Source organism: Sinocyclocheilus rhinocerous, unplaced genomic scaffold (assembly GCF_001515625.1).
Source record: "Sinocyclocheilus rhinocerous isolate Xijiao unplaced genomic scaffold, SAMN03320098_v1.1 scaffold881, whole genome shotgun sequence".
Lineage (NCBI taxonomy): Eukaryota > Metazoa > Chordata > Actinopteri > Cypriniformes > Cyprinidae > Sinocyclocheilus > Sinocyclocheilus rhinocerous.
The window spans coordinates 386,179-409,748 of record NW_015624586.1 but is presented as its reverse complement, the minus strand read 5'-3'; the positions used below and the strand labels follow the sequence as shown (position 1 = coordinate 409,748).

General features: G+C 34.9%; 1 protein-coding gene across 1 annotated transcript in view; it reads left to right on the top strand.

Moving 5' to 3' along the window:
• The window catches only part of LOC107744972 (cilia- and flagella-associated protein 46-like), a 23,651-nt gene extending 2,117 nt beyond the window's left edge, over positions 1 to 21,534 (top strand). Inside the window, exons 2-15 of the mRNA XM_016558807.1 lie at positions 483 to 553; positions 3,023 to 3,168; positions 3,268 to 3,371; positions 3,529 to 3,608; positions 4,479 to 4,631; positions 6,153 to 6,212; positions 11,749 to 11,828; positions 12,040 to 12,100; positions 12,286 to 12,327; positions 13,074 to 13,176; positions 13,281 to 13,393; positions 19,006 to 19,063; positions 20,570 to 20,706; positions 21,518 to 21,534. Coding sequence (XP_016414293.1) covers positions 483 to 553; positions 3,023 to 3,168; positions 3,268 to 3,371; positions 3,529 to 3,608; positions 4,479 to 4,631; positions 6,153 to 6,212; positions 11,749 to 11,828; positions 12,040 to 12,100; positions 12,286 to 12,327; positions 13,074 to 13,176; positions 13,281 to 13,393; positions 19,006 to 19,063; positions 20,570 to 20,706; positions 21,518 to 21,534 — 1,225 coding nt within the window. The remainder of the gene's footprint in view (positions 1 to 482; positions 554 to 3,022; positions 3,169 to 3,267; positions 3,372 to 3,528; positions 3,609 to 4,478; positions 4,632 to 6,152; positions 6,213 to 11,748; positions 11,829 to 12,039; positions 12,101 to 12,285; positions 12,328 to 13,073; positions 13,177 to 13,280; positions 13,394 to 19,005; positions 19,064 to 20,569; positions 20,707 to 21,517) is intronic.
• Positions 21,535 to 23,570: the final 2,036 nt, after the last annotated feature.

Below are 23,570 nucleotides of genomic sequence, written 5' to 3'. Positions count from 1 at the left end.
TGTGTGTGTGTGTGTGTGTGTGTACTTGTTTATGCTACATTGTGGGGACCAAATTTTCCCCCCACGAGGGAAAAGCATTATTAAAAATAGTAAATTATGTTTATCTGAAAGTGTAAGAATGCAAACATGTTTGCTGTAAGGGGTAGGTTTAGGGTTGGGTTAGGGGATAGAAAATATTGTTTGGTCAGTATAAAATGAATCTAGAATTAATCTAATCAAGAAGTCTATGGAAAGTCCCCACAATTCACAGAAACAAACGTGTGTGTGTGTGTGTGTGTGTGTGTGTGTGTGTGTGAGGTCATGTGGTCAGACCTGTGATCAGTCATTGAGTGGATTCTCAGTGGAAGTAAAACTCTCTCTGAGTCTGAAGTGACTAAATGTACTCATTCTGTACTCCCCCCCCCACACACACACAACACACACACACACTCACAGAGGAGCGGCAGTTGTGTGTAACTCATGTCTGTTCTGTCATTGTGTAGTTCTGTGCTTTACGCCGGCCTTTATGAGAAGGTTAAAGCCGCAGAGAATCAGAAAGGAAAGAGTGTGACAGGTAACCATACAACTCACGTTTATATTTAATCTCCATTTAATACTGTTTTCCAATTTTTTTCCTTTATTTGCAGACACAGATTTAGTTTTTAAGTGAATCTCATTTAAAAAAACAGGTTTAGGTCACATTTCTAATAATAATAATAATAAGGTAAATAAATGATCATTTGCATAAATAAAATGAAGCCTTTTTTAAACTTTAGATTTTTGGCTTTCTGTTTTCATGACTGAACCACGGTTGTTGTCTATTTTCATGACAATTATTTGACCTAGAATTATGACCTAGAAAGATGCAAATAAAAGTCCGGTATCTGCACTGTTGCACCCAAAAACATTTAATGAGCTCTACAAAACAAATCTTTACTCAAAAACATTTAATGAGCTCTACAAAACAGATCTGATGTTTTAAGGTACATGCTCTACACCTCGTTTTTTTGCACTTTTCTATGATCTACACTACTGTTCAAAAGTTTGGGTTTGGTAAGATTTTTAATGTGTCTGAAAGAAGTCTCTTTTGCTCACCAAGGTGCATTTATTTGATCAAAAATACATTAAAATTGTGAAATATTATTACAGTTTAAAATACATGTTTTCTATGTGAATATCTGTTAAACTGTAATTTATTTCTGTGATGCGCAGCTGTATTTTCAGCATCATTACTGCAGTCTTCAGTGTCACATGATCTTCAGAAATCATTCTAATATACTGATTTGCTGCTCGAGAAACATTTCTGATTATTATCAATGTTGAAAACAGTTAATAATAATAATACATTTTATTACATGACACTCAAGGTCACCTTACATGCAAATAAAACACATAAAACAGTTACAAGCAACAATAAAATTCAAACCCACTTCAAAGTCATTAGGAATAACATAAAATAATCAGCGGTATGCCTGCCTAAAAAGATGCGTCTTTAAACGAGATTTGAAAATGGGAAGAGAGTCACTGTTTCGGAAGTAAAGTAAATTCCACAGATAAGGAGCAGCATAGCTAAAAGTTCGAGAGCCCATGGAAACCAGATGTGTATGAGGAAGAACTAAAGATAACGTAGATGATGATCTAAATGCTCGAGAGGGAGTATATGTTAAAAATAGGTCAAATAAGTAAGAAAGAGCCAGTTTATGTAATGCCTTATAAACAAGAAGCAAACTTTTGAATTCAGCATGCTGTTTAACAGGAAGCCAGTGCAGTTGTTGAAGAACAGGAGATATGTGTTCCATAGTAGGAGTTCTAGTAATTATTCGTGCTGCTGAGTTCTGCACTAGCTGTAACTTGTGTAAAAGTTTAACAGGAAGACCATAAAAAAGAGCATTACAATAGTCAATTCGTGAAGTGACAAGAGCATAGCCCATAGTAGCAGTGCTCCTCATTGAGAGGGCTGGGCGGAGGCGATTAATATTGCGTAAATGATAATAAGCCATCCGAGTAACCTTATTAATATGTGCTTCAAAAGATAGCGTATTATCCAGGATAACACCCAAGCTCTTTACCTGTGTTGAGGAAGTGATTATAGAACCATCGATACACATAGAAAAATCACTGGTATTCAACAAATAATTTTTTGTACCAACAAGAAGTATTTCTGTTTTACTACTGTTTAAGAAAATTGCGTGAAAACCAAGCCTTAACTTCAGACAAACATTTAGAAAGAGAAGATGGAGGAAGTTTAGAAGAAGGTTTTGCAGACAGATAAGAGCTGGGTGTCATCGGCGCAACAATGAAACTGTATACCATATTCCCTGAAAATGTTTTTTTCAGGGAAGGGGCAGTAGATAAATGATAAATAATAAAGGGCCCAGAACTGAACCCTGTGGGACACCTGTAGTAATATGTGATTACTTAGATTTGAACTGACCTAGTTGAACAAACTGAGTACAACCCGAGAGATAAGATGTAAACCAAGCCAGAGAAGTGCCTACGATTCCAATGGACTGCAATCTATCTAATAGAATTTTATGGGAAATAGTGTTGAACGCTGAAGTTAAATCAAGAAGAATTAAAATCGATAAAAGTCCTGAGTCAGCCGCTACCAATAAATCGTTAGACATTTTGACAAGGGCAGGCTCAGTACTATGACATGATCGAAAACCTGATTGGAATTATTCATATAAATTATTCACTGAAAGATGAGCAATGTACCTGAGCTGCAACAATCTTTTCCAGTTGCGCAATATTTTTGTGGAAATTATGATCCTTTTTTTTTTTCAGGATTCACAGATGAATTGAAAGTTCAAAAGAACAGCATTTATTTGAAATAGAAATATTTTGTAACATTATAAATGTCTTTATTGTCACTTTTGATCAATTTAATGCATCCTTGATGAATAAAAGTATTAATTTCTTCCAAAAGTCTCACTAACTTGAGAACAAAACTGTATTTTGGTTGTGCACCTATTATTTTTGTCAGTGCATGCATTCTGTGCTCGTGTTATGGACGGGTTTGGTGACGCGTGTGTTTCTGTAGGTGGTCTGATCTGCTCTAAGGTGGTCAAGGCGTCCGTTCGTCGCTCAGATCTGCAGCAGCTCCACAAACTCCTGCAAGAGTTGAAAGATCTGAACGCACAGACGCGTCTGAAAGAGTCACGCCGCTGCGGACAGAACCAAGCACATGTAAGACACGCTGGCACCTACAAATGCTTTGAAGAGGAAAAGCATCAATATCTGAAAAGCATCAATATCACAGAGGCCTCTTTCACTCTCTTTATAAAGGAAGATAAAGATGGACAGCTGGATGATTGTTTCAGAGCTCTGCTGGAGGAAATGGAGAACTACCTCAATCCCGTTCTCTCTCAGTTTGACTTTTCATGCTTTAGGTACCAAAACACACATGCACAAAATTAACCAGTTTATCAGGTGTTTGTACTGCTAACAAGTTAATGCATCTATAACTGTGGCTTCTGTTTGCACCAGTTTTTTGCACCAGTCTCTCGTCTGCGCTCATCTTCTCTCTCCTCTTCTGTCTTATCACAGCGTTCGCTCTCCGTCCATCTCCACCACATCGGCCCGAGCCAAAGACAAGGATGAGAAAACTGCTGATAAACCTCTGCCGGGTACAAAACACCCACAAACACCAACACACTCTGACCATAGAAATATGATGAGAATGGAGATTAATGGTGTATTAACTGTTTTTAACATCAATAATAATAATCAGAAATGTTTCTTGAGCAGCAAATCAGCATATTATACTGATTTCTGAAGATCATGTGACCCTGAAGACTGGAGTAATGATGCTGAAAATACAGCTTTGATCACAGAAATACATTACAGTTTAACAGATATTCACATAGAAAACAGTTATTTTGAATTATAATAATATTTCACTATTTTTACGGTTTTTATTTGTATTATTATTTAATTTATTATTATTATTATTACTATTATTATTTTATTATTTTATTTTTTGTTTTGGTAAGCATAACATGACAATTAACATGACAATTAATTAGTATTTTATGGCGGATCTGTTATAGAGTCTTTTTAGAGTCTTTTAATGTCATCTAATGATTCTTGATCTAAATATGCCTGGCAAGATTTTTTTGGTATATGAACTATTGTTATACTAAATGACATTTTCTTCTGTAAATCATGGTAAAAATGTACGATAGTTGTTAGTTTTGCTCAGAATTTTTTTTTTTTAATTTAAACCGGACACATTCTAATTTATGAAAAAAAAAGCTGCAATAAACTTTTATTGTTTTGATGCTTCAAAACCACTTTTCGTTTTTGACTCGAACGATCAAACCTCCAGCTGCATTTTACATTCATCTCACATGTTTGTTTTGTGAGGGGTAGGTTTAGGGGTAGGGTTGGTGTAGGGCAATAGAATATACGGTTTGAACAGTATAAAAACCATTACGCCTATGGAGAGTCCTCATAAACCATAAAAACCAACATGTGTGTGTGTGTGTATTCTGTAGATGCTGGTGATTCTGTGGTGATTCTCGCTGACCGGACGCTGTTGGAGTTTCCGTTAGAAGCGTTGAGCGTCCTGCAGGCGAAGGGCATCGGCTCCGTCTCTCGAGATTTCTCTCTGCAGGTTCTTCACGCACGACTGCAGACGGATGAAGCAGGTGAGTTCACACTGAACACCATCTATCTCTATCTTCTGATGCATTGATGGAGCTTAAAGATGCTGCCTGAAAGCTGTTCCAAACCCTGTTTATAGGGATGCACCGAAATGAAAAACAAAATTATGCCAACATTATAGCAACAAAGAACAGTTTAACTTAAAATTAATAAGTTAGTAAAATAATTTTTGGGGTAATTTTTGAGACCCCCTTCTTGAATCTGGCATGTATGTTTTACTGTACAAATAAATGCAGCCTTGCTGAGCAGAAGATAATTCTTTTAAAACGTTAATTTTAAATATATATATATATATAAAAAAATGTATTAATATAGCTGTTGTAATTATTATTGTCTTACTTTTTTATTTTATTTTACAGAACAACAGTAAAATTACGAAACTAACATTTATGAATGTTGATGGAGCTTTTATTTTGGCAGAAACCCGCAGGAAGACCTCAGTGCTTCTTTTTGTTGACAACAGCAGATTTATAAAAGATTCTCATTAAGCATTTGGGAAGATGTTTGTTGCATGTATCACATTATCACATCCATGCCTTGTAAAAATGTATTTAATTATTAGTTTAAGGCTATTTGGCGATTTCACTCATCATACAGTAACCAGAAACAACCACCCTTCCTCTTCTCATCGGAGACATGTGATGCAGAGCTAAACAGTCTCTCGCTGTCAGTGCTGTAATGATTTTACATCTTTCTCTGACAGTTTTAAAAGCTTCCACACTGCCCACATGTTTGCTGCATTAGTGCACGCCTCTATTTAATCACGTCACAGCATTAATCGGTACAATTTATTAACTGAATAATTCCGGTTGCCAAACATTCGGTGCATCCCTACCTCTATAGTCTGATTCATGAATCACAATCATGCAAAATCTCAAGTTCCTCCAGCAGAGAATGTGTCTGTAAGTCACTTTGGATAAAGATAAATGACTAGTTAAGTATTAGATGTGAGAGAAAAACGATGCTTTAATGCATTTATTTTCAACAAAGTCTTAATCATTTCTGAGCATAGTTTTTTTTTTCACATATGCATGGTTAAATTGTGTGCACACGAACACACAAAAAACACATAAACACACAAAACCATCAACTAAGTATATAAATAATGCAGAAAGTAAAGAGAAAAAGCCCTCATTGCCTTTTTGTTTTTTTAATTGTAATCTGTTTCTTTGTTCACCTTAAATATTTGTGTGTAAGCTATATTTTGTTAGTTAATATTTTTTAACATACAAGAGTTTTGATTTATTATTAATTTGTAATTATTTTACAAAAGAATTTAAATGTCATTTAATACAGTAAAATTAATAAAAATAATAATACATAAAAAAAATATATATGTAATGAAAATAAATAAATAAATACATTTGATATTCACAGTTGTAAACTCATTGATTAGTAAGAAAAAATGTAATTAGAAAAACAATGCTTTCAGCTGCCAATAAGAGTGCAGTATTCTCAGCTTCATTTAATGCTTTTTTGCATATTTAATTTGCGTATTTCTGCAGATCTTCCTCCAAAATCAGCACAGAAGATGCAAAAAACTCCACAGATTCCCTCTAGGCCTGGTAATGACAAATCATGCATCAATCAATCAAACACGAATATATCTGACACGTTGCGTCTGATTATATCTCACTCATTAATTAGTAAATCCATTAAAGTATGCAGTGTGTAGTTCATAACATTCACAAACACAAAATGACACTTTTTGTCAATTTTCAGTGAAGATTTAGCATTTCAAAGCTTCTTTATTCTCAAATGTTTTCTAGAAAAGTGTGTTTTGTGTCAAAAATAGCATCATGAAATCATCTGTGGGATGTTTTCAATATAATAGTGTAAAACTAGAGTACAATGAACAGTAAACATCCTGAACTGACCTTCACTCGTTTCTGGGAATCGGCTGAATAATTCTTCATATTCTCATGTCTCTGAGTTCTGTTTTCAGAAGTTTGTAAGTCCCTGAATGCAGTAAAGATAAAGAAGGAAAATGACGACAGGCAGAAAGCTAAACACATCCAGTGCTATTTCTGTCGGAGTTTAATCAGCTTCATTCAGGACTCGTCTAATAGGAAATGCTCTGTCAGGATTTATGACCTGTAATCTCTTTAAAATTCAAATGTGCCGTTGCATTCGGGACATGTTTTACATTTTTATTTGCGTAATTAATTTATTCATTTTTAACTCGTGCTCGGCTTCTGCGTGTAAATCGACAAATTAAAAACTAAACGGGCCGACACTCGAAGGCTTTGTGAGCGCTCTTACCCGTCGAGGGCTGACGGGATTAAAGGAAAGCACGGTTTAGGGCTGTGAGACGTGCCAATAAACTCACACTTCACATGTCTGGATCTCACTGCAAACACACTTGACAAACGAAACACTTCATTCAGCCCATTACCTGGAACATTTGAGGGTCGGATCAGGAGCTTTACTTTTCACTGTTGTATCTAAATTCAGATTTTGGCTCTCGGATTGGATCAAATCTTGAAAATGGGTTGTTGAAAAGAAAAAAGAAAAAGGATTTGTGTGTGTGTGTGTGAGAGTGTGTGTATGTGTGAATATATATATGTATGCATATATATGTATGCATATGTGTTTATGTATGTATTTATGTACTTTACACTGAAAAAAATGATTAATTGAATTTACAAAAACAATTGTAAGGTAAGTGGTATCATTCATGTTTTTTTTTGCTACATTTAAATAAACAAATTTAGTTGACTAACTTTCAAATTTTTTTGTTAAATGTAGCTAAAATAAATTGTTTGCAACCACTTACCTTAAAAAAATTAGTATCATTTGTTTCAGTGTATGCATGTATTACATGATTCAAAGTAATATTTGACAGTTTAAAAAAAATAAATAAATAAATAAAGATTTTGGCATGTCAATATCAAACAAAAATAATATATTTCATTTTAACTCACGTTTATCCATTTATATTAATTAAACCAGTCGAAAGTGGTTTATAAAAATTGCATCCCTTATTATTAATGTATATTTATGTATAATGTATTTTGTGTATTTAGATTTTTTTATATTTTTTATTTGTTGTTGGTCAGATGAAATTGAAAATGAAGACGGATGTTTGTATGATTTTATTGAGCTATTTTCTATGTCTTCAGATCCAAACACTAGTAGTCACATTTAGAGCACTGGAAATCTGGATTTGGTAATCTGGAAAAGTTTGTATCTGGATCAGGGTCATCCAATCTAATGTTGCTTTGAAAAGAAAAAAAAAAAGTGGATTACCTGATCCTGCATAGAAAAACAAGGGATTTCCAAATCCAGATCATTCTGATCCAGAAAACTTGAAAAGCTGATTCAAACACATTTAAACTTCAACCGTGTTAAAGAAGAGAACAGATCCTCTGAATAGTGAAAAGTGATGAGAAAGAAACTAAGTCAGGGCTGGGTTTTGACACAAATTTCACGTTTTGATTAGATTCTCATTCACAAGCTTGCGATTCGATTCGATTCAATATAAATTATTTTGGATATATATCAGGTACAGTACATGCCAAATTTTCTCAAGGAAAACAAATCTCTCAACTAATGCTGCAAAATATACATGAGAGTCATTTGGCACTACATTAATATCATATTGAAGCTTAAAATTGACTGATTTGTTAAAATTACACTTAATGAAGTTTTTGAAATAATAAAGTTACAATTACATAATAATATTTCTACTTCAATTTGTTTGTTTGTTTTTTAAATATAAGATTAAAAGCACCAAAGCACAATGCTTATTGCGATATATTGGATGGGAAGTGCGATTAATATCGCACTTCCCATCCAATATAAAAATGAGAATCGATTAATATCGAGATATCAATATTTTTACCCAGCCCTAGTGAGAGTGATATTGAGGGCAGTTCTGGACTGAATGTGTGTGAGTCTTCAGCTCAATATGACTGATGGACCTCACGGGACAGGTTTATCATCTGCTTTACCGTCCGACACACTCAGAACATCTCAGATCTGCCGATCGTCACGCGGTTATCACATATACAATGTCCGAGACAGAAATCAGGCAGAAAATAGCCACACTCACAGAATAATTAGGCCACGCTCTACAAGTAGGTCCTCATAAACGGGGCAGCAGGAGCCTCATGGATTGAGAAATGGGCCGAGACACAGAAGGTCGTGGATTCGATCCCCAGTGGCAGTAGTTCCACCGCTGTGCCTTTAGGCAAGGTGATTTCACACCAGTGCATTGTCTGGGACTTGCATTAAATAGCATTTAATTCTTACTGTTACCTGTAGAGTGCCGTGAATGTCCGTCGCTACTGAAACAGAAATATCCTTTATTCACTATATATATTTATATTTATGCATTTAGCAGACGCTTTTATCCAAAGCGACTTACAGTGCATTCAGACTATACATTTTTTACCAGTATGTGTGTTCCCTGGGAATTGAACCCACAACCTTTTGCGCTGCTAACGCAATGCTCTACCACTGAGCCACAGGAACATTATATGTACATACGCTGCTCCTTCACTGGAAGCAGTGCCGTTTGTATTTGTTATTTATTTATGTTCTAGTGATTTTATTTATATTTATATATATATTTATTATAAATATTATAAAGTTCTTAGAATTTTTATGACAGCACATATAATTAACTGAAACTTCAAACCATCAAAAACATTTACAACTAAAACTCAAAAATGAATTAAACTAATGTGTGCATTTAAAAAAAAAAGAAACTAAAATGAAAATGGAAAATAAAATAAAAACTGATCTATGATTGTCTATGTCTATGATTGCAATTATTTATTTATTTATTTATTTATTTTTGTTTGCATTGATCAAGCAACACATTGTATTGGAAAAATAAATCAGAAAAGTGTTTTTTTTTTCCGTTTATAAATCATATAAATAAAATAATAAAAGTAATGTTTTGCATAAAATCTAAATTAATACTTTAGTAAAATGTTTAAAAACTTTAATAAAATTATATACTATATATATATATATATATATATATGTGTGTGTATGTGTGTATATATATATATTTATATATAATTTTATTTTATTCAAAGAGCAGATGCAGTTATTTGTACAAATAGTATATCATTTACTAAAATGTAAAATGTAAAAAGTTTATTAAAAAGTAAACATTCTGAAATCTTTGATGGAGATCCCATAATTGAATGTGGCTTTACAGTAGTAACAATAAATACATAAATACATCATATTTTTAAATAAGATGGTTTCATTGTAAATATGCTGATTATCTCTAAGCTGGAAACCCAATGATATTAACCATCTGAATCTAACCATGTCAACAAAAGGAAAAGTCAGACAGATATTTATTATGTCTTCAACAGCAAGTGTTTTTGTGCCAACACACATTGTAATTAAAATGAAATATCAATATCCAGTAACATTTCTCTTTCAAAGCATGTTTTATGCCGTGACTCAGGACGTTTTGGGGTTGGGGTTGAAGTTGAAGATCAGTACAGTGAATAATAACAGCCTTAAATATTACTAGCATGAAATACTCAATGACAAACCTGTTTGAAACGTGCTCACAAGCAATTTATGAAAGATCAGCATCATGTCTAAAGGAGTCACAGTAATGATGTTTCTCAGCTGTTGCTTTACTCACACTTTCTATGACTCTGATGTTGATCATTATAGGTGCGTCTGGACGTCTGTGAAAAGGATTTGAATATTTAATGGGAATGTTAACTTTAACTTTTAACATTTATCTTTTTCTTTGAATAATTATGCCCCAGTTCTCCAGACCTCAGCACTAAAATGCCATATGCAAATGACTGCGCTTGTATTTTTCAGTGTGATTTTGTACAGTCCTGTTTCAGGGTGTATAATATCAGTCCACTCACACTTACGTGTGTTCATGCTCATATGAAAGCAAAAAAGCACATTATGCATTATTTTAGCATTATGTCGGGAAGACGTAGAGCCACATGGTACTTACTAAAGGAGCTATTTGTTATTTTGCGACATATTTTGCACAAAACATTGAGCGTACAATGAGGAAATTCAATATTATACTAATCTTATTCATGCTGTTAGCAAAGTTTATTTTCCTTGTTATTTATAACTGGCACAAACGCAGCATGTTTTTCAAGCACTTTTCTTCTCTTGTCCTTTAATGAGGTTTTGTGCATTATATTTTCCATCTTCACCAGTCATTGTTTGTGTGTCTGTGTTTCTCTATTTATCTTTTCATTCTTCCTCTGTCATTGTAGTCTTTGGAGTTTTTGAAAGTGTTCATAACACTTTTGCTGACGTTTCATTCTTTGGGTTGTGCTTAAAGGAATAGTTCATCTAAAAATGAAAATGTGCTGAAATTAACTCACCATAAGTCCATCCGAGATTAGGATGAGTTTGTTTCTTCATCAGATTTGGAGAAATGTAGCATTGCATCAGTGTCTCAGCAATGGATGCTCTGCAGTGAATGGGTGCCGTCAGAATGAGTTAAAAACGTCTTGATGGATTTGTTTCAGCTTTTGTCTTCTCCAGATGTTAACTGGTGGACTGGAGTGCTGTGGATTACTTGTGATGTTTTTATCAGCTGTTTGGACTCTCATTCTGACGGCACCCATCCACTGCTGAGACACTGATGCAATGCTACATTTCTCCAAACCTGATGAAGAAACAAACGCATCTACATCTGGGGCGGCCTGAGGGGGAGACATTTTTATTTTTGCATGAAATTTTCCTGTAATAAAATTATGCCTCTGGATTTGCAAATACCATTTGTTTAACATGTTTTCAAATGAATGACTCGATTTGTAGCAGAACATTTCCTGATTGCATGTTGGCTTTAATACGCCCCGATTGAAATTGATCAGGCAATAACATGCACCCTGTTATTATTTGAGTAAACGGTTTGCATGTCTGAGTTTCCTCACAGGATCAAAGAAATTCACATTTTAATGTGATTGTGTTGATTGTGTTTGCGTGACTTTTGCTGGAGGTCGTTAAAATTTGCATTACTGAAGTACAAGCGAACACAGTTGTCAATATTAAATGCCACTGGCCTTTTTAGGCCGAGTTTGGCACAGCGCTTGTTTGTGTCAGACACTCATTTCTTGTTTTAATAATCTTTCTCGTTGGTCACAGTTGAAAGTGACAATAAAAAGGAAGCCAAAGGTGGCAGAGGAGTCAAGGGGAGAGGCGATCAAAGCCGAGGCATCAAAGCGGTGAGTCTCTAAATGAGTCTGGCGGATGCTGATAGAAATGCAGTATTGCTTTAGCGGCCTTCACTCGTTCAGAGGTTTAATTTCTCCATCCTTCCCTTTTAACCGGCCTCTTTCGGTCAATTATATAATGTGTTTTCCCTGAGTACGCCGTCCGACATTCTCATCTTCAGTTCGCATACAGTGACCTTTAAGGATGCACTTTCTTCTGCAGGTGCCGGTCAATCGTGTCCTGCCGCCAAACAGCATCCCAGTGGACACACACAGATTCAGATGTATCCTTCGCTTTAAACCACCTTAGTTTTCCATCTCACGGGCGTCTGGGATGTATGTGAGATGTCAGAGCAGTCATTCGGCTGCTGCATTGCATTTCGGCTCGCTTTTATTGCATTAGCTGCTTGCAAAGTGACTGAACATGGTTAATAGTTTGGAGAAATGTATTCTTAACACAGGCTTTAAGATGTAGTTGATGCTCAGGAGGAAGATGATGGAAAGCAGGCTGGTGAGTGGAATTAGTTTTAGCTTCTGTAATGTGACATTTCTGAGTAAAAAAACATTATGAAGACAAATGATGCACTGATGAATTATTCACGATAGGATGTGTTAAATTGATCAAAGGTGCCAGTAAAAACATTTATAAAGTTACAAAAAATCTCTAAGTCAAATAAACGCTGTTCTTTTGAACTTTCTATTCATCTGTGAATCCTGAAAAATAAAACGTGTCATGGTTTACATTTAATAATATTTCACAATTTTTACTGTATTTTTGATCAAAGAAATGCAGCCTCGGTGAGCAGAAACATTAAAAAACTTACCAACCCCAGACTATTCTGCTCTTATTCAGTGGCATGTTGCATAAGCTGCTTTTACTGAGTCATCTGATTTTGTTCTGTAAGACCTTTTTAATCAGTTGCATTTCATTACACCAAATACACAAAATAATGTTCTTTTTAGCAGCATCATATGACCCCTTTAAATTGGTCTAATTTGAGACTTTTTTGAGAAAAGACATAATTTGAGATTTTTACATAAACATAATGTTTATGCAAGAGCTCTGTCGTAACTCATTCAGTCTTATGCATATTCAGACATGGTGTGTCCATCACTGTTTTGATTTTATTGTATGGAAGAGAGTCACTTTTTCACAAAAATTGTTCACAAAATCTCAAAGTGGTCTGATTTGACACGAGGGCGAGTAAATGATGACGCAGTTAAATTTAACCCTTTCATCTGGCCTGGTTTGTTCAGATCACAGCAGCGCAGCAGAGATCATGAGGAAGACCCTCGACACCTACGCTTCGCAATTTACACCTCTGTGGGAAGGATTCATCGGCCACGAGCGCAAACGCAGGTCTGAATCTCTCTCAAACTCTCCTCACACTCCTGTGAAACATATTTATAGGAGCTGGTTTTTGTCTTGAGTATTAATGTGTGAAAGTGACGCTCTTCTCTCAGTCTCGCAGATCTCGAGCAGATGCTGATGTCCTGCAGCGCTTTTATTTACTCTGGCACGGAGAACTTCTTCTCCTGCGTCCCACCGGCCAAGATGGCCTCCCTCAACATGTCCGGTAAAAGTGGGATTTCAGTTTCATTGATATACAGCGGGTAAAATATGTCAGCATTTTTCTCAGTAAATATAGTTCTAAAGGTGCTGTTGGCATGACATTTTCACCAGATGTCGATAACAACTCCATACATGCAAAGAAAACAGTTTGCATAAAGTTCTGTGTAATAAAGTGGAATGACACGAGGAAAAGTATTGAACACATGAAGAAAGGGAGGTGCAAAAAGGCATGGAAAGCCAAGACTCCAGCTGAAATCTATCAGTAATTAGAAAGCAATCCTGCTCTTCGTCAGTGGGAATTAATGTTAGCTGCTTCAGTCTCAACACCTACAGTACCAGGATGATGAAGATAAAACAAGGCTGGACAATGATCCCAAACACAGCCAAGGAAACTCTCGATTGGTTTCAGAGAAAGAAAATAAAGCTGCTAGAATGGCTCAGCCAATCACTTGAATCCAATAGAAAATAAGAACTAAAGTTTAGAGTTCATTAGGGATGTAACGATATCAAAATCTCATGATACGATAATATCGCAATATGAAGCCCACAATATGATATTTATTGCGATATTTTAAAAAAAAAAGGCAAATGAAGAATTGGAAAAAATTACAATTTTTGCACATTTGAAAGTTAAATTATTCTATCTAGTGCACTTTGAGAGTTCAAAATTAAGAGCTGAAACCCATGTTCTTAACTAAAACTAAAGTCAGAAGAAAGTCAGTGAATTGACTCGTAGCTGAACTTTAGAGAGGACTCAACCCTCTTTTAATTTGTGGTGTACTGTCTCAGTCTAAATTACATTCACACTGCTGTTTTAGGAAGCCAAACAGATTAGAATATAATAATAATAACAACAATGACAGTAATAGCCATGCATTGTAAGACAATTGCACTGTAAAATAAATGAAAATGAATATTTCAGCAGAAAACACACGATTCCTGTCTGAATCTGAGCTAGATTACAAGTATTTGATCAGTTCTCAGCCCGTTTTCACATGCGTGACATTATTTGATGTCTAGTTCTGAATCATGGCCAGACACTGAAGAAAATGCAACCATTTGTGTTTTTAAAGAAAACGCATGATTTCTGCTTCATCTGTGGGTGTTTTACTGCATCCAAACAGAAAATCACAGATATTGTGGGAAAAGCTTATTTTGCGAGGTTGTGTTTTTCCACTTTTTTGCAAATCGTTAAGCTAATTGATACATTTTGAAAACTAGTTTGTCATTAAAACAAACCCTTTGATACTTCTTTTTGTTGTTTTGATAAGTGCATTAAAGTTGGATAAATCTACATTCTTATTTTGTGAAAAAAAAAACTTAACTTAATTATGGAAAGTGTTTTATATATATATATATATATTTATTTGAACTCAGCATCATCAATATATGTAATATTAGGGGGGGGGGTTTTCAGGACGCAGGCCAAAAAAATATTTTTTCCCGATTTTGATTAAAATGCAAGATAACATTGAATTAATTTGGCATGCTACAGCTTGAAACATTTGTTGTTGCATAATGTTTTGTTTTGCATACTAATGCACTGTATTGTGTGTTTCTTGTTATAGTATTGCACCCTCAGCATTTCTGAGTTATCGGGCTGTTAAAATCAGTGCTTCTGAAACACATATTGCAGCATTTGGTCGATAAATGAAATGAGCGTCCACTTCTTGTAGTGCAAATCGAATCAGGCACAGAAACTTAGTGGGAAACACAATTATCAAAACATATTTAGGAAGCAAGTTTTGATCAGTTCTCAGCCCGTTTTCACATGCGTGACATTATTTGATGTCTAGTTCTGAATCATGGCCAGACACTGAAGAAAATGCAACCATTTGTGTTTTTAAAGAAAACGCATGATTTCTGCTTCATCTGTGGGTGTTTTACTGCATCCAAACAGAAAATCACAGATATTGTGGGAAAAGCTTATTTTGCGAGGTTGTGTTTTTCCACTTTTTTGCAAATCGTTAAGCTAATTGATACATTTTGAAAACTAGTTTGTCATTAAAACAAACCCTTTGATACTTCTTTTTGTTGTTTTGATAAGTGCATTAAAGTTGGATAAATCTACATTCTTATTTTGTGGAAAAAAAACTTAACTTAATAGGTTTTTTTTTTTTTTTCATGGACGCAGGCCAAACACATTTTTTTTTTCCGATTTTGATTAAAATGCAAGATAACATTGAATTAATTTGGCATGCTACAGCTTGAAACATTTGTTGTTGCATAATGTTTTGTTTTGCATACTAATGCACTGTATTGTGTGTTTCTTATTATAGTATTGCACTCTCAGCATTTCTGAGTTATCGGGCTGTTAAAATCAGTGCTTCTGAAACACATATTGCAGCATTTGGTCGATAAATGAAATGAGCGTCCACTTCTTGTAGTGCAAATCGAATCAGGCACAGAAACTTAGTGGGAAACACAATTATCAAAACATATTTAGGAAGCTCCCGCAGATCTGTCCTGCCGCTTCACACGTTTGATTTAGTTAGCCTCCTCTTTGTTCTCAGCAGCATGTGTTGCCGTGAACTGTATGCGGAGTCATTTTACAACAATAAATGTTTGATTTCTTCCTGATATTTCTCTGATCAGTGCGTCTGTACACGAGCGCTGATGCTTTGAAGATCTGCTTTCATACGCTGCTCTGGTCTCTCACCATTTTCAAAGCTCCTTACATGTGTTCAGATTTGGCTACAATACTGATATTCTCACATAAATTGAGATCAAATTCAGATCAATCTGAGCAGGATCAATAATTAGAAGATGAACCAAACATGTGCAGAATCACACATTTGACATGTTCACAGCAGAAACCCTCGCGTATGGAGCACATCCCTCTGCTCATAAATCTCACGCTCTGTTCATTATTACCTGTGTGATTGTTGTTTTATATGTTGGCGGTGGGCTTCAGTCGGTCAGCGGCTGACTCTGTTTTATAGGCGTGTGAGTTTATTGTCTTTTCGACCTTTACAGCTGTTCATTCATCATGTTTTTCCATCCATCATCAGTGTTCTTGCTGCAGCTCAGGTGTTGTTTGAACAGTCGGTGTGATGTTGTTATTAAAGGTTTTGATTGGAACTGAACATGACTTACATATTGATAACTGAACATTATTGTTATGCAAATTTTGGGATATTGCATGAAACCGTCTCACACGATTGCATTTAATTTGCATGGAAATACAGCTAATGAAAACATCAACAGACCTGATGATGATGATGATGAGTTAGAGCGAAGCAGCATGATGGTGATGAAGATCAGCATCCAGAATCCATCACTCTCAATTATATGAAAATTCATGATGCATTTCTTTGAAAATAAGCTTGTTTTTCATGCCCTAAATCATTCGGCTCGTTTGATTCGTAGCAGCAGGTTCAATCTGACAGCATTCACAGACGTTCGTAATCGCTCTGCCCTCTGCATGACTTTTAGGATCTGTAATGCTACAGTATGTTACACAAAAATAACCTGATTTATTCTTATTCCTTTAAAGGAAACTAAAGCATCTGTCAATTATATGAAAATTCATGATGCATTTCTTTGAAAATAAGCTTGTTTTTCATGCCCTAAATCATTCGGCTCGTTTGATTCGTAGCAGCAGGTTCAATCTGACAGCATTCACAGACGTTCGTAATCGCTCTGCCCTCTGCATGACTTTTAGGATCTGTAATGCTACAGTATGTTACACAAAAATAACCTGATTTATTCTATTATTTAGGAAACTAAAGCATCTGAAGTGATATGGTTCCTCATAAGTGACTGAATTTGAAACGCTGAAATTTGAAACTAAAATTTAAAAACTACTTTAAATTAGTTTGTTTTAACCAATACTTGTTTGTGCTGTTTTTACAACATGCTAACATCAACTTCTACCGGAATCAAATGCGTGTTTCTTATTTTTATAATTAACACGTCTGTATTGAATCAAAAAAAATTTCTAATTGACGTTTCTCTTGATTTATTTGCCATACTGTATTCCTGGTTTCTAAATGTTTGCAGAGTTTTATTTTAAAAGCTGGCCTGTTGAAGTTACACTAATTTAAATTTATTTATTTATATATGTATTTTGTCTCATTGCAATTTTTCATTGGACACTTTAGATACACACACACACACACACTCACACACTCTCACACTCACACACACACACTCACTCACTCACGCACACACACACACGCTCACTCACACACACTCACTCACACACACACTCACACTCACACACACACACACACTCACACACTTTTGTTCTTGTTTGTTTGTTTGTTTTCAAAGGGATGATGGAGAGTCCATGGATGCCCCAGAATTAGCTACATATGGCATAGATAAACATTTTAAAAATAAAACATCACTCCTAATGTTTAAAAATGCATTGCAAATAATAATAAACAATTACAAAGAAGTTGCACTAAAAGATTTTACATAGCTAAAATTTGAGGATATAAATTTAGCAACTAACCAGGATTAATACGTTCTTGGAAAACCTGGATAGCCTCTTTTTAAAAGCATGATTTCTAGAGCTGGAAAGAAGTCATGGGAATTAATACCATTTTAAAACAGCATGAGCAATTTTATAAAGAGTATACATTTTTCTAATATATTTTATCCAGTAGAAACTGGGAGTAAAAATATTTGTATCTTTAATCCTGAGTCAAAAAGTCAATGAACTTTCAGCTCTTAAAGGGACAGTTCACCCAAAAATTGAAATTCTGTCATTAATTACTCACCCTCATGTCGTTCCAAACCTGTAAGACTCTCCAAAATGGCGCTATAGGGTGACACGGAGGAGACAAATTGTTGAATAAAGTCATTATTTTTGTTTTCTTTGCGCACAAAAAGTATTCTCGTAGCTTTGTAATATTACGGTTGAACCACTGATGTCACACGGACTATTTTACCGATGTCCTTGCTATGTTTCTGTGCGTTGATCGTGTAAGAATCCTTGCAGTCTATGCAGGGTTAAAGAGCTCTCGGATTTCATCTAAAATATCTTAATTTGTGTCCGAAGATGAACGAAGGTCTCACGGGTTTGGAACGACATGAGGGTGAGTAATTAATGGCAGAATTTTCATTTTTGGGCGAACTATCCCTTTAAACTTCTAAACTCTTGAAATGTAATGCACAGAAGCCAGGAGCATCTGCAGATTAAAACTGTGAAAGTTGTGGAGGAACGGACCTTTGAATATTGTTGTGTACAATGACATCTGACACGTACAAGAACTACATAAAGATGAAATGAACCATACAGTCTGAAGTGCCTTCTGTGAGTTTCTGCACATGATAAATCAGCATCTGGATCCACCGTGAGACGCTAAAGCTGTGTGAAGTGTGCATGCAGGTCGCTTCTGAGTCAGTCGGTCACAGATCAGAGCTCTGGATCACTGAGAGGAACAGCAGGCGTCCGCAGGGAACCGCTTTAATCCACTCAGCACACAACAGACGGCCGTTCTGTCCACAAAACAACTCCGTGTAATGAGTGTTTCCAGCGTTCACAGAGCCGTTCTTCAGGGTTTCAGATCAATCACAGCTGTGCTTTTACGTCATGCTGAGTGTTGCTTTGTCATGTACTAATGCTTTATTGTTTTAATTGTTCTCTCTGTGCTGGTTTTTCCGCAGGATGTCAGATGGTTTTTCTCTTTGAAAGCGTTCCGAACAGAGTCAGCATCCAGAAGAGGTGAAACACAGTTTATACTGTACAGTCATTCAGTGATGACCAGAAGGCATCTCATGGATTTTGCCTTGAAAATAGTCAGAGGAACAGAATTATTGTGTGTGATTTATTGATTTGTACTTTATTGATCTCTTGAGGGTGATCGAGGCCACTGCTTCTGTTGGCCTTTACTAATTCAATACCAAGTTTGCCATTGCAAATGGTATTATCAGTAGTATTAGATATAACTAGAAGCAAAACCATTAAAATATTAATTGAAATAAAAATGAGAATATATGAAACTTTAACTTATTTTATTTCTGGTAGTTGCAGTCAACTTTTCTCGTTTTCATTTAGTTTAACTTGATGGAAAAAAACTAAATAGACTAATAAAAAATGACAAAATGAAAATGAAAAATAAAATATAAATAATTGAAACTATTAATACAAAAAATATAATAATAATAATAAAAGTACACTGGTAAGGATATAGTTTTTTATTAGTTTTTATTTTTATATTTTCCATTTTTATATTTTTCTGTTATATTTTGCGTTTTTTTTTATTTAATTTTAATTTTAAAGTTTTTGCTGTGTTTTTGTCATTTTTATTATAGCTATTTAATATATCTGTATATATTTTATAGTTATTTTTATAACTATTTATATTTATAGTTATATTCTTTTTATAGTTTATTTTATTTTAGTACTTAAAGTTAAACTAGATAAAAATGAGAAAAGTTGCGGTTACACTTTATTTTAAGGTGTCCTTGTTACAGTGTAATAATTATACATTTAAGTACTGAGTAATATTAATTACCTACATGTACTTATTAGTGTTAGGATTCGTGTTTGGCTTAGGGTTACTTGCATGTAATTATGCATAATTTATTGTTATTATAATATTAAGTGCATGTTACATGCGTAACCAGGACACTGTAAAATCAATTGTTACTAAAGTTGCCTTGGCAACTAACCTGAAATAAAATGTTTTTTATATATTGTTATGCATTTCAGTTAACATTAATTTTATTTCAAGTAACTAAAATGTTTTATGGTTTTAGTTTTAGTATAATAACCCTTAATAAACTGTGCTTCAGCGCTCTTTACTCGGGCATTTGCACCAAATCCAGATCAAGCATGGACAGATTAATGCAGCAAATGTGATAAATGCATATTTCTGTTAGAGGTTTATCTTTGTTAGCTGTTAGCAGAACATTAGCATATAGATGAGCTCCGAGATCATCGACACCAAGCTAAAGATGCAAACGCCGTTCTGATTTCATAGAGTCTGCAGCGTCTCCAGTGTCACAGATACAATTACAATAGATTAGTGGACTAAAAATAGTCAAGAATCTGAAAAATGTTGTCTTATTTTCTGTGTTTAAATGAAAAAATCTTCTTGCATTGCATTGCAACTTTGCATACAAATATGATCAACTCCAGGATGACAAAAAACACTTTTTCATCCTCGTCTCTTGGCTTTGTGAGAATGTTTTCTCTCTGGTTCACTGTGAGCTTCACTTTGTTCAGACGGTCCAGCCGGGCTTCAGACGGTCCGCTCGGCTCGGCGTATCTCTTCACTCTCAGCGGGGTTCATTCTGTCCTGCTCAACCAGTGGCACAGCAGCGCCGCAGCAGACGCACAAAACCTGCGCTCGCTCATGGACCGTGAGTCCGTCACACACTTACACTCATGCATTTATACACAAACTAATTATACTGCCTTCATGCATTCACTGGGAATACAACCCACAACCTGATGTTATTTTCTAATGTTTGGACATTAAAGGAACGTCCTTTACTAACCCTGAAGAATATTCAGATACTATTACTGTTGTTGTTGTTGTTGTTTAAAATTTCTCATTTCAGTTTAATTTCAGTTTTTTTTTTGTTGAAGTGTTAGTCATTTTGTTGTAATAAAATTTTAAAAAAATTTAAAAAATGTAGTGCTGTCAAACGATTAATCGCAAATTATCGCATCCAAAATAAAAGTTTTTGTTTACATAATACATGTGTGCGTATTGTGTATATTTATTATGTATATATAAATACACACACATGCATGTATATATTTTGAAAATATTTACATGCATATATGTATATATTTATATTATTTATATATATATTTAATATATAAACATAACATATTTTTCTTAAATATTCATCTTTAAAGTTGTCCAAATGAAGTTTTTAGCAATGCATATTACTAATCAAACATTAAGTTTTGATATATTTACGGTAGGACATTTACAAAATATCTTCATGGAACATGATCTTTACTTAATATCCTAATGATTTTTGGCATAAAAGAAAAATCTATAATTTTGACCCATACAATGTATTGTTGGCTATTGCTACAAATATACCCCAGCGACTTAACACTGCTTTTGTGCTGCAGGGTCACATATATTGATCTCTCGTTGTGTCAGAAGCTGTTTTGTGTTGTCTGTGTGTTATTTCTCTTATATCTATTGGACAGCCTTTGTGTCTCTATAACTGCATGGAAACCAGTGAAGAACCAGGAAAAGACCAGGATAAACCAGGACTCTGAATAAGAAATGGTCTTTGTGTCATGAATGAGTGCAAGATCTGCTCTTCAGAATCAGGTAAGCTTTGACGTATTCCAGAAAACCCCAAATAATCAAGCTAATAATATCTGTAATTAATGCATTGCAAACTATGAATTATTCAGAGTTTCTGATTAATTAGTTTCTCGATCCAGTGCAATAAGAACATTATCCATAATCCAGTAAATCAGAGTTTGTCATTAATTCTGATCGACTGTTAATCACAGAGCTCTTAATTTACAATGCAAAAAAAAATCAAATGTTCTCAGTGATTTTAAGAACAACAACTCCCGTTTTAGACATTAGTAACACAAACTGGTTCATGTGCTTTATTTGCAAAAGAGAAACAGAGAGGATCCTGATGGTGAACGTGAAGGTGCGCTAGCATTGCTATTTATGAACAAAATCATAAGCAATGTCTGAAACTAAATAGTTCCCTCCTTAAATATGAAGAGGTCATGCAACAGATTAATGAGTTCCTCCAAATTTCACAAAAAGCTTATGGATGTAATTATAATATAAGTCAGATATTGAAGTGAGTTGCTGTTTTTCTTGTATTGTACACACACAGATACATTCTTGCAAGTGACTTTTCTTTCTGTTTTAAAGATGTTTTCTTTGGATTGTTTGACTCAAAAGGGAATATAGGAAAATATAACTTAATTGTGTTTCCTGCTAGCTAAATTTCACATGCATAAACAAAAATCTGGCTCTAAACCTCTCTTTTCTAGACGAGTATATGGAAACTATCCAAAGCTCTGTTCATCCTAAAGCAGTGAAAACTGCATCTCTGTATTCATGTGTCCTCTTAAGGTGTACATTACATTTTTTTTTTTACCTGGCAACACATCCCTCATGAAATTAACCATGGTTTTGCTACACTAACCATAGTTTTTGTAGTAAAACTGTGGTTATACAAATGGTAATCAATATGCACTATGCAAATAACAATATGCTTTGTTACTATAATAAAGCCATGGTTAATTTTATTAAGGGAATTGTATTTGTGCATTCTTTTTTTCTTTGTTTTGTTGTTGTAACTGTACTGTCTTAATGGTTTGATGTTTGTACTGTTTATTAAAAAAAAATCAGAAAAAAGATTTGCGATCCACGCTCCGAAGTCCCGATCTGAATGATGATTCGCGTTATGCGCTAAAACAGTGAAACATTATTACAATTGTTAGGATTGAGTTGTGTTGGTTTGGGTGTTTTGGTCTCTTTTTCTTTGTGATGGGTTCTATGATTGGAGTGTGACTGGAGCGCACCTGATGCTCGTCATGGCTGGTATTTAAACCTGGCGCGAGAGTTCGTTTGTTTGCTCGAGCAGTTTGCCAGAGCCGTGCTCCAATTGTGGCGTTATGTTTTGTTTTGCATCCATTCACTAGCGCTGACCACACTTCACTTGTGCATCCATTCACCTGCATTTCATACTGACTGATATTACTGACAGGCCAACTGACTTTTGTGATTGTTGATTTTGGTTATATTTCGTTGTAATAAATATTATGTTAAGTTATTCCGACCTTGTCGTCTCCCTTAATGTTACATCTTTGAGCCAGGTGTAACATATGGGGGCTCGTCCAATTTAAATTTGTTTGATTTGGTTTAATGTTAAACTTTATTCGTTTGATTAATTAGGTGGGAGAGACCAGCAGGCGGAAAGATTGGTTTGGAGCGTGGGTTCGTATTTTGGTCAGCTCTGAAAGGGTAAGTTCTTGCGGTTTAATGACTGTGTGTTTCTTTATGCTCCCCAGTTAGGTTGTAGCAAGGTTTTGCGTTTTTTGTTTTAATTTATTATTTTTGTGTGTCTCCTGGGTTGAGTGCACTGCCGTGGTGTTAGTTCCGAGCTGTTTGTTCGGTTCTGCGCCAGCGGTATTTGGGTGCTTCAAAGGGCTTGACTCTTGGGAGCACATGAAGACTGGGAGTAGTTAGTTAGAGGGTTTTGTTAAGATTAGGTGGGGAGGT